The 15,037-nt window shown below is 43.1% G+C and overlaps 1 protein-coding gene across 5 annotated transcripts in view; it reads left to right on the plus strand.

Moving 5' to 3' along the window:
• The window catches only part of LOC106087759 (uncharacterized), a 127,194-nt gene that overhangs the window by 99,337 nt on the left and 12,820 nt on the right, over positions 1-15,037 (plus strand). For all 5 annotated transcript variants that reach the window (XM_059369140.1, XM_059369141.1, XM_059369142.1 and 2 more), the window contains exons 5-7: positions 3,309-3,499; positions 3,580-4,468; positions 14,849-15,008. In XM_059369140.1, the coding sequence (XP_059225123.1) occupies positions 3,309-3,499; positions 3,580-4,468; positions 14,849-15,008 (1,240 nt within the window). The remainder of the gene's footprint in view (positions 1-3,308; positions 3,500-3,579; positions 4,469-14,848; positions 15,009-15,037) is intronic.

Below are 15,037 nucleotides of genomic sequence, written 5' to 3' on the forward strand. Positions count from 1 at the left end.
CTTGACCTTATGCACCAATGCGAAACTGATGGAATTTTTTCGGAAGTATTGGATCGTTTTTCTAATCAAAATTCTTAATCTTGTATTTCTCTGTAAAGAACAAAGACATAAAAACATTTTGCGGTCAATGCATTTAAACTGCAAAAAAAAAATGCACTAGCATAATATTAAGCAAATACGAGGGATGGTACAAAAATTTAAGTCAGTCCAACTCTATTGGCAGAAAACCGAACGAAGTTAAACTCGAGATAAGGGCCAAAGTGCAACGAATAGTTGATGGTCACAAATGGTGAACTGAAGACTGCAAGGTTCAATCTAAACTTGAAAGAGTCCAGCCCTTTGCTGTCTTTGGCTAGAAAAGCAGTCTCACTGTATCAGCCATGACAGATCACGAAATGATAGACAAACGGTTGCAAATAACGATTTCTTCGGTAGCTGCGAGAACGTCGAGGAAGAGCAAAATAAGTTAAAGCGTGCTAAGTTTGACCGGGCCGAATCTTGGGAACCCACTACCATAGATTCTGTTCGAATATGGGAGCTATATCTGGTTATAGACCGATTTGGATCGTACTTGGCACAGTTGTTGAAAGTCATAACAGAACACAATATGCAAAATTTCAGTCAAATCGGACAAAAATCGCTGCTTGTAAGGGCTCAAGAAGTCAAATTGCGAGATTGGTTTATATGAGAGCTGTATCATTTTCCTGGCCGATTTGGACCGTACTTGGCACAGATCTTGAGAGTCATAACAGAACACTAAGTGCAAAATTAGCCCAATCGGATGAAAACTACGTCTTACAGGGGCTCAAGAAATCAAATCGGGAGATCGGTTTACATGGGAAGTCATAACAAAACTCTATGTGCAAAATTTCAGCCCAATCGAATGAAAATAGAGGCTTCCAGGGGCTCAAGATGTCAAAAAGGGAGATCGGTTTATATGGGAGCTGTATCAGGTTGTAAACCGATTTGGACCGTATTTGGCACAGTTGTTGGAAGTCATAACAGAACACTATGTGCAAAGTTTGAGCCAAGTCGAATGAGAATAGAGGCTTCCAGGGGCTCAAGATGTCAAATCGGGAGGTCGGTTTATATGGGAGCTATATCAGGTTGTAACCCGATTTAGACCGTATTTGGCACAATTGTTTGAAGTCATAACAGAAAACAACGTGCCAAATCGAGTGAAAATAGAGAAATTAACAGAGGCTCAAGAAGTCAAATCAGGAGATTGGTTTCTGTGGGGGCTATATCCAAATCTGGCCCGATATAGCCCATTTGTAATCCCCAACTTCCCAAATCAGTATTAAGTATCTGTGCAAAATTTCAAGTGGCTAGCTTTATGCGTTCGACCGCTATCGTGATTTAGACAGACGGACGGACATGGCAAGATCGACTCAGAATGTCGAGACGATCAAGAATATACATACCTAATGGGGTCCTAGATTAATATTTCGAGGTGTTACAAACGGAATGACTAGATTAGTATACCCCCATCCTATGGTAGTGGGTATAAAAAGAACATCAGCTGAGTGTGTGCCTTGCACTGGCAAAAAGACGAAATTTCACTTTAGGTTCTAATTCCTTGGAGGACTTGGGTGAATTAGAGGATGGGAATACTCACAACTTATTAGGCTTTTTAAAGTGATCTTGCCACCGTAGCGCAGAGGTTAGCATGTCCGCCAATGACGCTGAACGCCTGGGTTCGAATCCTGGCGAGACCATCAGAAAAATTTTTTCAGCGTTGTTTTTCCCCTCCTAATGCTGGCAACATTTGTGAGGTACTATGCCATGTAAAACTTCTCTCCAAAGAGGTGTCACGCTACGATACGCCGTTCGCCGTTTTAATTGACCTCGGGGAATAGTAGTTGGCCTGATTAAACCCGATGGTCTATGTGCCAAGTCGGCAAATGTATAGCAGTCATCCAAAAGAGTGCTGTCAAAGTGTTGTTGGTGTTGTTCTTTTAGCCAACTCGTTAACCTCCTATAGGCAAGCAAGCTCGTTCCGGTCTATACGAACGATCGCCACGGGAACATGATGGTTCGGTGGATCTTAAGACAATCACAAGCGAGACCCATAAATTGGGCTCAGGGAAAAGAAGCTGGCCTGGTTAAACCCGATGGTCTATTGGCCAAGTCGGCAAATAGATAGCAGTCATCCAAAAGACTGCTATCAATGTGTTGTTGGTGTTGATGTTGTAGCCAACTTTTATAGGCGAGCAAGCTCGTTCCGGTCTATACGACCGATCGCCATGGTAACATGATGGCCATTGGTTAGGTAAAGGCGCCAATAACTTGCCTTTTCGTATCGAGCATCACAGGCACTCCTTATTTACGCAAGAGCCGGTGCCACCCGGCCTCTCCTTGAGACCGCTGATTGTCCGCGACTGCCATTGCAGCTACTCCCTATGGAGTATTCCAATATGTGCAAGCTGTAGCTCACAGCTAAGCTTCTCGTGACAGCAATGAACATCGCGTAGATCAGACCACAAAGTTCCAGTCTGTATGGTGATCACAGCTATCCCGGCCGGGCTGTCACTAGGGACATTTTGAAGATGACAGTTATTAACAAGGGAAAAGAAAAGTGATGTGTGTATAGAAGCATGTGAAGTTTAATCGTTGCAGGATAATCTAGCGTCCTTACGCAACTGACCTAATCTCCTTCTGCCCAGCCCTCCAAGGCCGGCAAGGCAAGTTATGTGATACCAATGGCCTACAGACCCGTCACGTCACGTCATTTCTACTCAAAACCGTGGAACGTATTGTATCACTTTCGACAACTGTGGTAAGTATGGTTTAAATCAGTTCATAACCTGATACAGATGCCATATAAACCGATCTTGGGTCTCGACTTCTTGAGCCTCTATAGGACGCAATTCTCGTACGATTTGACTGTAATCTTGCACGTGGTGTTTTGGTATGACTTTCAACAACTGTGCTTAGTATAGCGCAAATCGGTACATAAGCTGATATAGCTGCCATATAAACCGATCTGGGATCTTGATTTCTTGAGCCTATAGAGGGCGCAATTGATATAGCTCCAATGGCATAACAATTCTTATTCATTACTCTTTGTTTGCCTAAAAAAGAACTACCGCGCCAAGAACTCGACAAATGCTATCCATGGTGGAGTGCATATAAGAATCGGCCCGGCCGAACTTAGCACGCTCTAACTTGTTTACTTCTAATTTTTTTCCAGCACCTCGTACATTTTGTTCGCTTCAACGCTAAGTGAACTTCAAGCAGTGTAGCACAAATCTAATGATATTTCCTTTGTTTTGGTGTGTTTCTTTTCTTTTTCACATTTTTCACAGATAACGATCATCTGGTCAATTTGAAGCTGCAGCAAACGCCAAAGCTAATTGACGATGCATTTGTTTTCATTCGACGCTCTGCCAACACATCACAGCTGGTGGAGAACTCGCATAAATTAGCGGAACGCTTGGAGAAATGTTTCTATCACAATGAGAACTCAGCTTTGGATCTATGCGATGATGAGAATGTGGTAAGTTGGGCGTGGAACAAACAAAGAAAAAACAGAAAACAACGACTGAATGAAAAATCACTTTAACGCTTTCATTGCAGCGTGGAGTTTATCATCACAATCGGACGGACTACATTATTCATCCGTTGCCCGAACGATTTGGCAATAATACTCACATTATTCTCGAAAGCGAAGGGGAGATCTATGACTCCCGTTGGTCCAATTCATCAGTATTAGGTGAGAATATACAATTCGAGCCAGAAATGGAGGACTTTAATGATTTAAACATCGAGTCTATGGGTGACTATGAGAACACCACACGATCCACTAGGAATATCGAAATGGATGCCCATCACCAGAGACACACTGCGGAACATAGAAGAAAATCACATCACAATCATGCCATGCCCTTAAATTTGAGATATAGACCAAGGCATCATCACATGTCCGAGGCGAGCCAGGACAAAGCCAACCATCCTCACCAGTATGCCCGCAACAATCATCACTCCCAAAAACGTCACTCGCAAACGACGCTACACAAAAAACATCACTCTCACCCTCAGCCTAATTATCGCCACCATTCGCATTCAAGTGAATCTCAAAGGGCGTCAAAGCGAACCAGGCGTTTTATATCGCCTCTAAAAGATTGGCGCTCTGCCAATGATGTGCTATACATTGAGACGGCCATTTTTGTAGACACAGATCTTTATACGCATATGGCCCAAAATTTTCCCAAAGATACCAGCTCGCATTTGATACGCTTCGTCTTGGCCATGATCAATGGTGTCCAATTGTTATATCATCACCCCTCATTGGGGCGTAGAGTCAATTTTGTCTTGAAACGCCTTGAAATATTGGAAAAGGATCCCTCGGATTTGGCTCGCTCTAGTGACATTGATGTGTATTTGAGTAATTTTTGCAAATGGCAAACACGTTGGAATACTGCCAAGGATTTGAAGTTGCACTATGACCATGCCGTTATATTGACAGGTAAGAATTGCGGAACAAATATTTGCAATAATTTAGCGGTAAGAAAAAAGACATTTTTTTGATAAAAACTTAAATTGAAAAAAGTTTTAAGGAAAACAAATTATAAATTAAATTTAATGAATTTTTTTACAAAAATTAAAACGGGATTAAAAACTCGAATATGGCTGAACCGATTTTCTTGAAATTTTCTCAGAACATAGAGGCCCCGTTGAAAAAGAGTTAAGTGACCCGCCTCTAACTCGAATTTTCAATAACGCCACATCTCGTAGATGAGAAAAACAATTCAAGCGAAGTGTTGTTGGCGTCCATATGGTTACCAAAAAAACACAACTCTGATTATGTTAGGGGGAGTGCCCGTTCCCAAAAATCTCATGTCAACCGATTGGGACATTATGGGCGTAAAATGAAAGGTAGTTAAAAGTAGAGTATGGAAATGACATACGAATTCGGGGCCATTATAATAGGCTTTGCTCTCAGCTTATTGAGAGGCTTGGTTCGGCGGATCCTAAGACACTCACAAGCGAGAGCCTTTAATTGGGCACGGGGAAAAGTAAATGTCCTGGTTAAACCCGATGGTCTATGTGCCAAGTCGGCAAATATATAGCAGTCATCCAAAAGACTGCTATCAATGTGTTGTTGGTGTTGATGTTGTAGCCAACTCATCAAGCTCTTATAGACGAGCAAGCTCGTTCCGGTCTATACGACCGATCGCCACGGGAACATGATGGTTCGGTGGATCCTAAGACACTCACAAGCGAGACCCTTAAATTGGGCTCGGGGAATAGTAGCTGGCCTGGTTAAACCCGATGGTCTATGTGGCAAGTCGGCAAATGTCTTTTGGATGACTGCTATCAATGTGTTGTTGTTGTAGCCAACTCTTATGGGCGAGCAAGCTCGTTCCGGTCTATACGATCGATCGCCGCGGCAACATTGTGTCCATTGGTTATTTTAAGGCGCCAATAACTTGCCTATTCGTATCGAGCATCACAGGCACTCCTTATTTACGCAAGAGCCGGTGCCACCCGGCCTCTCACTGAGACTCTCCGTTCGATTGTCTGCCATTGCAGCTACCTCGTATGAAGCATTCCACTATCTGCAAACTGTGGACGCGCCCGGTAGCTCACAGCTAATGAACATCGCATAGATTGGACGTCAAAGTTCCAGCCTGTGTGGTGCTCACAGCTATCCCGTGCCGGGCTGTCAACGTGTATACATCCCATGCCCAAAAGAACTAAGTCGAAAAATAGTATTGAGGGTCAAAGAAAGTTTAGTAATATCACTAGGGACATTTTAAAGATGACAGTTATAAACAAGGAAATGGAAGAGGGATGTATACCTAGAAACATGCGCAGTTTAATCGTTGAAGGATAATCTAACTTCCTTAAGGAATTGACCTAATCTCCTCCAGTCCAGACCTCCAAGACCGGCAAGGCAAGCTATGCGATACCAAAGACCTACAGACCCATAGCCTTACATCCTTTCTACTCAAAACCATGGAACGTATTGTGAATATCATGATAATGAGTAGGACATGCAGCGAAATGCTCAAATACAATCAGCATGCCTATAAGAGAAGGTCGGTGGAGACTGCCCTGCACGAGGTTGTGCATAAAATAGAAGAATTCTTCGATGCCATGACGTACACATTGGCGGTTTGCATTGACAACGAGGGGGCGTTAAACAATGTACAGACCGACACATTGACCCAATCCATAGACCAGTACCGGGTGGGCGGGTATTTGTAAATGCAAATTTGCCCATGAACATTCGATTAAGGAACTGGGGAAAACTTCTCACAAATCAATGAGTGCTGTCCGATTCAATTTTAAGCTCAATATAGCCGAGTCCGAACGGCGTATCGCGGAGCGACACCTATTTGGGAAGAAGTTTTTGCATGGCAAAGTACCTCACAAATGTCGCCAGCATTAGGAGGCGATAACCACCGTTGAACATTTTTCTGGTGGTCCTGCCAGGTCTCGAATCCAGGTGTTCAGCGTCACAGGCGGACATGCTAACCATATGCTAAGGAACATAAATGTAATGGAGAAAGTGGCACAGGGTACGTCACAGGGGGACATTTTATCGCCACTCATATGGGTGACCACCATAAATGACCTATTACCGATGCTGACTGAGGAGGCATTTGAACCCATCCGATACGCAGACAATGTTGTACTACCTCTTAGGGGTTAGGATCCGAACCAGCTATGCAGAAGGTCCGAAAGGGACCTATGGCATATGACTGGGCCAGACCCAGGGGTCTCAATGTTAACCCAGAGAAGACTTCACTATGAAGACGAAGGTGAGCCAATTTGACCCACAATGTTTCCTCAATAAAACGATTTCCATATCTGACAAGGTCAAATACTTAGGAGTGATCTTGAATAGGAAAATTAATTGGAAGTGTCACACTGAGGAGCGTACTGAGACGGCTCACAGATGTGGGGCACTATGTACACGGGCCGTAGGGTCGAAATGGGGCCTGAATCCGAGAAGAGTTGACTGGCTCTACAGAAGCGTGATTAGACCAAAACTTTCTGAGGTTTTAGTAGTTTGGTGGACTGCTATGGAGAAAAAGTGCTACAAAAGAACCCTACAATAGTTTCAGAGAACATGTTAACATGGCATAGGCGGAGGGATGAAGACCACTACTACTAGTACAATGGAAACCATTCCAGATATCTGACCCATAGATATACATATTAAGAGTGAGACAGCCACTGCGGCTATGAGACTTAAGGCGATGGGAGAATGGATAGAGAATAGGAGCAGCTTATACCATCGAGGTATAGTCGAGGCTACGATAGGAAATCTGAGAGGAATGGAAGGGGTTTCCGATCGGATACCTGAGACGACAATTGAGGTCGAGTGCGAGGCACAGTCTTGATTTGACGAAAATGCAAATTTGCCCATGAACATTCCATTAAGGAGCTGGGGCAAACTTCTCACATATCAATGAGTGATGTCCGATTCAATTTTAAGCTCAATGATAAGGGGCCTCCTTTTTATAGCCGAGTCCGAACGGCGTGCCGCAGTGCGACACCTCTTTGGAGAGAAGTTTTACATGGCATAGTACCTCACAAATGTTGCCAGCATTAGGAGGGGAAAACCTACGCAGAATATTTTTTCTGATGCTTTCGCCAGAATTCGAACCCAGGTGTTCAGCGTCATGGCGGACATACTATCCTCAGCGCTACGATGGCCTTCAATCTGGGAGGATGGGCCTGCGGGTCTACAGTGATAACACAGGGAATGAGATCTGTTTATAACTGCCAGACCATAATACAGTCCTGCTGGCGGAGATCCGGGATATTACGGAATACGTGAGGTGGTGTGGTGCTAACGCGAAAACGACGAGTGAGAACATCTTTACGGACAGTAAACTGGCCATCAGGGCAATAACAACCAGGACGGTGAGGTCACGAACAGGCTTGGAGTGTAAGAAGGAGATAAACGCCTGATCTTTATGATGGCACGATACTCATCGTTTGGGTGCCGGGCCATAGCGAAGTACGGGAGAATGAAAGAGCACACGATTTGGCAGTGAAGGCCTGAGGACTGTCGTCACTAAATTTGGTTAACCCCCATGTAACGGTCGGTAGGACTAACAAAATCCTTTGGGGAGATCCGGATAGTGAGATGACGAGGCTATTAGTGAAAAGAAGTAAGAACAATGTCAGTATAGCTTTCGGTATAATAACGAGACACATAGGACTACGAGCTCACTTAAGCAAAATAGGTGAGGAAAGTGAGTAGGGCATGTGGGGATGATGATGAGATGATGCCTTGCTTTCGCGGCTAACAGACATCGGCACTTAGTTGCGGACACAATACCAGACATGAACCAACTTAGGGGCGTGATATGGAAATAATTTCGGGATTTTGTTCGTAACACGGCATTCCTGATTTAGATTTTCTTTTTCGAGGTTACTTTTTAGCATTTAGAGCACACAACAAGGCGATTACTTGCTTTGGTCCGTGCCCATAGTGGCATGAGGCGGATTAATATCCGCAACCTCTTTTCAACCTAACCTTAATTGCCAGGACCTGACATTGTATCGTAAATTTAATTGGAATACAATTGGAATACAATTGCGCTCCACCAAAGGAGGGGTATATTGATTTTGTTGTTGGTATAGCAGTGTGTTGTGTTCTATTTTCCTTCTGCTTGGTTCTGTTGCATATCCAAAACCAGGAACTCTGCGACTAAGGCGGGGTCTTGCAGAGTGATATGGGTCTGAGTCGAGTGGGTCTGGCTATACAGGTAAACAGGTGGCGTGTATGCGTGGTCCCAGGTCACAGTTGGGACGTATATTCTGCACGCTGCCATCAACCCTTGCTCTGTAGGAGATGAGGCGTAATTGAGCCAGAACTAGTCTGGTAGCCGAGGGAGGTTAATTTCTTCAGGTGCAATGGGTGACGGTGGTTCTCTAAGGACTACATTCATCCGGTAGCTGTTCACCGTATCCTCTACCGTGTTTGCATGAATGCTATCTAAACCCGCTGGAAACGGTGATTGATCTAGGGTTGAACCTCACACTCCAGATTATGTAGATCCATCTTAAGGCTTCTGGTCGGCTAAGGCCTATCCGCAAGATGGTGATTGGAATGGTCCCAGCAATAACAGCTCAGAAGGTATTGCCTAGACAGCATGTAGTTATGTCTTCGCAAGGGTAGGGTCTTTGTCTCCAGGTGGAGTTGGTCCACATGAGAGCTGAGGAGAGAGCCGGTCGCAGTTCGAAGAGCGGCATTCTGATAGATCTATATATTATTCCACTGCGTATCACATAGCCGACAAGAGCGTACTGCACCCAAGTGCTGCAGGCGAGTGACTTGAGGACCTAGTTTCTATTTTTGACTTTATAGCAAATGCAATTTTTTTTGCCCATGAACATTCCATTCCAAGGAACAGGGGCAAACTTCTCACATATCAATGAGTGCAGTCCGATTCAAGTTAAAGCTCAATGATAGGGGACTTTCTTTTTATAGCCGAGTTCGAACGGCGTGCCGCAGTGCGACACCTCTTTGGAGAGAAGTTTTACATGGCATAGTACCTCATTTTTGTCCAATTGGTCTGTCATGCTTTATGTTCAAGACTCTAGAGAGGTTGGTTGATACATATCTTAGTGCGAATATTCCTAACGATTCCTGTCAAGAGAACGAATACAGGCAAATCTACAGAATAAGTTATCCAAAACCTAGTAGGCTAAATAGAAGGCTCTCTCGCTCCCAAATACCATACATATTCCAGGGTAACTGACCTCTGTAGATAGTGGATGATTCATCCGCTCAATATCGCTTTCTACATTTCACACACCGTAGTTTACGAGCATACATCAAAGATAAAAAAGTCTACCTGGTAAATATCTTGTCCATCAGTTTTGAACTGACTGACGTTATCGCTCTTTGTTAGGCGTACGTATACATGACTATAGTTTCTCATGTCCAGTGCAGTTGCTTTAAATGCCGTATGTCGAGATAGTAGACAAACTGTACATTACCTGCGAAGCTGTGGTCGTAGAGAATGCTTGTAAAGACTACAAATAATTAAAGTGTTACAGAAGGCATTGAAAGCACATCTTCTACATAAGCCATTATTTGCGACCTTCAGTCTCTCGGTATGTTTTCCAATCAGACGATGACCTGTCATGCCGGATAGGAGTAGTGAATCATAAATTGTCAGCACCGACATTAAAGGTGACACTCTACTCGTGTGATAATAAGAAGAGCTGAAAGGGAAAGCAGAGAGAGTGAAATGCAGAACACACCGTTCTGGTGGCGTTCCCAGCACACAATTTGTAACAATCTTAGTTACTGGGATTTCTCATAGAAATCATATTACTGTTCCCTTCGTTTGTAACACCTCGAAATATTGATGTATGGGCCCATTATCTGTATATATAAAAATTAATTTGTGTTTGTTTGTATGTTTGTTTGGGGGTTTGTGGGTTTTTAAATTTGTTTGTTCCGTATAGACTCAAAAACGGCTAAACCGATTTCTTTGGAATTTTCACAGATTGTGGGGAGTGGTTCGGAAGGAGCAAAAGGCTATATAACTTTTTGATATCGCATTGGGGGCGGACCCTCTTCCTTACCCCAAAAGTACCAGCCAAAAATAAAAGTGGACCGATTGGGGAGTAGAGTACAAATTCCATATTAAAAATTGGGTCCAAGTATTTGGGGGGCCGCCCCGACCCCAAAAACCCCCCAAAATAGGTTCATTGGACGATAATGTAGGGAGTAGATTACGAATATGGTCAGGAAGGAAGTATAGGCTATGTATTGGGTTGCCCAAAAAGTAATTGCGGATTTTTCATATAGTCGGCGTTGACAAATTTTTTCACAGCTTGTGACTCTATAATTGCATTCTTTCTTCTGTCAGTTATCAGCTGTTACTTTTAGCTTGCTTTAGAAAAAAAGTGTAAAAAAAGGATATTTGATTAAAGTTCATAATAAGTTTTATTAAAAATGCATTTACTTTCTTTTAAAAAATCCGCAATTACTTTTTGGGCAACCCAATAGTTTGTTGACATCCCAAGCGGGGCGGACCCTCCTACTTACCCCAAAAGTACTACCCAAAATAAAAATCAATTTGTGTTTGTTTGTAGGTTTGATTGTTTGTTTGTTTGTGTGTTCTTTATAGACTGAACCGATTTTCTTGAAATTTTCACAGATAGTGCATGATGATCCCGTGGTGAAAATAGGGTACTACATTTTTTGATATCTGAAGGGAGGGCGGACTCTTCCCTTATCCTAATTTTCAGAAACGCCAGATCTCGGAAATGGGTGGTGCGATTTAAGAGAAATTTTGTGTGCGTACCCTAAAAATAAAAATTTGGTATCCAAATTTCGGATGGGGTACCTTGGAGGGCCGTCCCACCCTAAAACTTATCAAGCATATGTTTACACCAATCACGTCAATATGGGTCTCAAATGAAAGGTATTTAGAATAAGAAAACGTATCTTATATCCAATTGTCGGACCAAGTGTTAGGGGGACCACCCCAACCCCCAAAACACCCCTAAATCAGACATATTTACCGACCATGGCAATATGGGATTCAAATGAAAGGTATTTGCGAGTAGAATACGAATCTTATATTCAAATGTAGGACCACGTTTCTGGGGGTCCACCCCTTCCCCAAAACACCCCCCAAAAAGGACTTATTTACTGACCATGGGATTATGGGGCCTACATAAAAGGTATTTGAGTGTAGAATTTGAATCTGATATCCAAATATGGGACCAAGTGTTTGGGGGGCCACTTCTCCCCAAAAACATCCCCAAAGGGGATAAATTTACAACCATAGCAATATGGGGCACAAATGAATGGTCTTTGGTAGTAAAGCACGAATCTGATATCAATATTTTGGAAAAGTGTCTATGGGGCCAACCCACTCCCACCAAACCACCCAAAGAGGGAGTAGTTGCTGACTAGGCCAACTCACTGAGTGGCCGCCCATCCCCCAAAACACCCCCAAGCCGGTCACGTTTGCCGACTATGGAAATATGGGGCTCAAATTAAAGGTATTTGGGAGTAGACCACGTATCTGATATCAACAATAGGGACCAACTGTCTAGGGGACGTCCCACCACCATAACAACCCCCAAATAGGACGTATTTGCTCACCAAGACAATTTGGGTCTTAAAGAGAGTGGAACTAAATACTTATAGATAACAAATCTGGCATACAATCCCATGGCAGCCCGTTGTACGTACCGGATTGACCCGATGGAATCCTCCATCGGCAAGGGCTGCCGTCTCGGTGGAAAACACACTGCTACAACAACAACAAATTCATGTCGAAGTATAGGGGGTTACTCTATCCCCACAAAAACGCCCAAAATGGGCACATTAGCCTACCACGGATATATGTGACTGGGTTTGTTTGTTCCGTATAGACTGAAAAACGGCAGAACTGATTTTCTCGAAATTTTCGCATATTGTGTAGAATGGTCTGGAAGGAAACATAGGCTATAAAATTTTTCGGTATCGGAAGGGGGACGGACCTTCCCCCTTATGCCAAAAACACAACCCAAAATCAAAAGTGGATCGATCGGGACAATATAGGTATCAAATGAAAGGTATTGGAGAGTAGAACCCGAATATGATATAAAAATTTGAATCTAAATAACCATCGGCCCGCCCCAACCCCAAAACTAGCCCAAACAGACATATTGCACGTTCATTTCAGTATGGAGCTCAAATGAAAGGTATTCGGGAGTAAATTTCGAATCTGGCATTTCGAAATCAGATCGAAGTATAGGGCCATTAGAACCTGAACTGATTTTTTTAAAATTGTCATAGATTGTGTACGTTTGTTTGCAAAATTAAAAGACTCTGCATGATGGGGGCTTGCTGATACGCGTTCCTCAGTAAGAATAAGAAAGAATCTCTCCGAACCATTTAATACCAAACGAGGTTTCAGACAAGGAGACAGCCTATCGTGTGATATCTTTAACATCCAGCTGGAGAAGATTATACGAGATGCAGATGTGAATAGATATGGCACACTAATCACAAGAGAACACATGCTACTCGCCTATGCCGACGACATCAATACCATAGGTAGGTCACCGGAAGTAGTAACTGCAGCCTTTGAAAGAATCGAAGGAGAGTCAGTGAAAATGGGTCTGGCAGTAAATGGAGATAAGACGAAATGGATGGTTTCAACTCTCAAAACGCCTTGCACAACCGAGCAGATAAAGAAAATGGAGAATGTTGGGAACCACAACTTTGAGATAGTCAGTAACTTTATCTACCTCGGCACCGCCGTAGCCGAAACGAATGACACCAGTTTTGAGATTAAGCGAAGAATAATACCGGCAAACAGATGCTACTTTGGACTAAGTAAGCAGTTTAGAAACAAGGCCACCTCTCGACAGACGAAGATTACATTATACAAGACACTGATACTACCCGTGCTGTTATATGGTTCTGAAGCATGGGTACTTGTGAAAGCAGATGAGGCAGTGCTTGGAGTATTTGAGAGAAAGATTCTTCGTAAAATATATGCACCAGTTTGCGTTAACGGAGAATATAGGCGACGTATGAACCACGAGCTGTATGAGCTGTATGACGACAATAGCATAGTTACACGCATCAAAATACAACGGCTGCGTTGGCTAGGTCATGTTGTCAGAATGGATGAGGAAGCTCCAGCAAAGAAGTCTTTTGAAGGCAAACACGGTGGTACACGCAAACCGGGAAGACCAAAAGCCCGATAGAAAGATCAAGTTGTGAGAAACACCTCGAAACTTGTTGTCAGAGATTTTAGAATGAGCGCAGAAGATCGAGGCGCTTGGAACGCTATTCTACGTTCGGCTAGTGGAACAAATATTCTGTTGTAGCCAATTAAAGTAAGTAAAGTGTACGTTTGTCTGGAAGGAAACATATGCTATATTATTTTTAGATATCGGGTGGAGGCGGAGGGTCCCCCTTCATCGCAAAAACGCCACCCATATGCGAAAGTGGTCCGATGGGCACAATAAGGGTATGAAATGAAAAGTATTGGAGACCAGAACACGAATATGGTATTAAAATTTGGGTTCAAGTACCCAGCAATGAGTGCTTTCCGATTCAAGTTTAAATTCAATGATAAGGGACCTTTTTTATGGCCGAGTCCGACACCTTTTTGGGGAAAATTTTTTAAATCACCATGCATGCCATTGTACCTCGCAAATGTCGCCAACATTAAGTGGGGATAAACACCGCTTTGTTCGATGTTCTCGCTAGGATTCGAACGCGTTCAGCGTCATAGGCTACAATGGCACGAATTCGATATCCGCATTGAGGGCGAAGTGTTCCCACTCTAAAAAGATATTAAAGAGTTAAAGAAGGCGCAGCGGAGCGGGCCCGGTTAGGCTAGGTTCAGATTTGACTCCTTGAGCGCCTAGAGGCCTCAATTTTCTTCCGATTTGGCTGAAATTGGACATAAGAACTTCTGTTCTTAGTTTCAACATCTGTCTTAGGTATGATCCGAATCGGTCTATAGACTGATATAGTCTCCGTATAAACCGATCTATTGATTTGACATCTTGAACCCCTAGGAGCCTCAACTTTCATCCGATTTGGCTGAAATTGGACTTTGTTCTGACTTCCATCATCTGTGCCAAATATGCTCGGAATCATTCTGCATTCTTTTTATGAAATTTTCTTCAAAAGACAAAGCTTTAGTAAAACCTTTAATTAGACAAAGACTTGTTAAAAGTATTCATGAACATTGCTCTAAGGAGCTATAAACCCTCTGCTTAATCCATCAGAGAACAAAGTTTACCTTTTAATCTTCTCTTATTGCATTTTATATACATGACCTTCTAAATTCATTTATGGCAAATCACTCGAAATGATAATCGATTTTCAATATTTTCCATTTCCAAGGTCTCGACTTGTATGTGGTGGATAAGAATGGCAAGATGATCAGTCAAGTGGTTGGTCTCGCTCCAGTGGCCGGCATGTGCATAGAAACATCATCGTGCACCATTAACGAGGGCAAACATTTTGAGAGTGTTTTTGTGGTAGCGCATGAAATTGGCCACAAGTAAGTAGGGTAAATCAACTTCAACAAAA

This window comes from Stomoxys calcitrans, chromosome 5 (genome assembly GCF_963082655.1).
Source record: "Stomoxys calcitrans chromosome 5, idStoCalc2.1, whole genome shotgun sequence".
NCBI classification, from domain to species: domain Eukaryota; kingdom Metazoa; phylum Arthropoda; class Insecta; order Diptera; family Muscidae; genus Stomoxys; species Stomoxys calcitrans.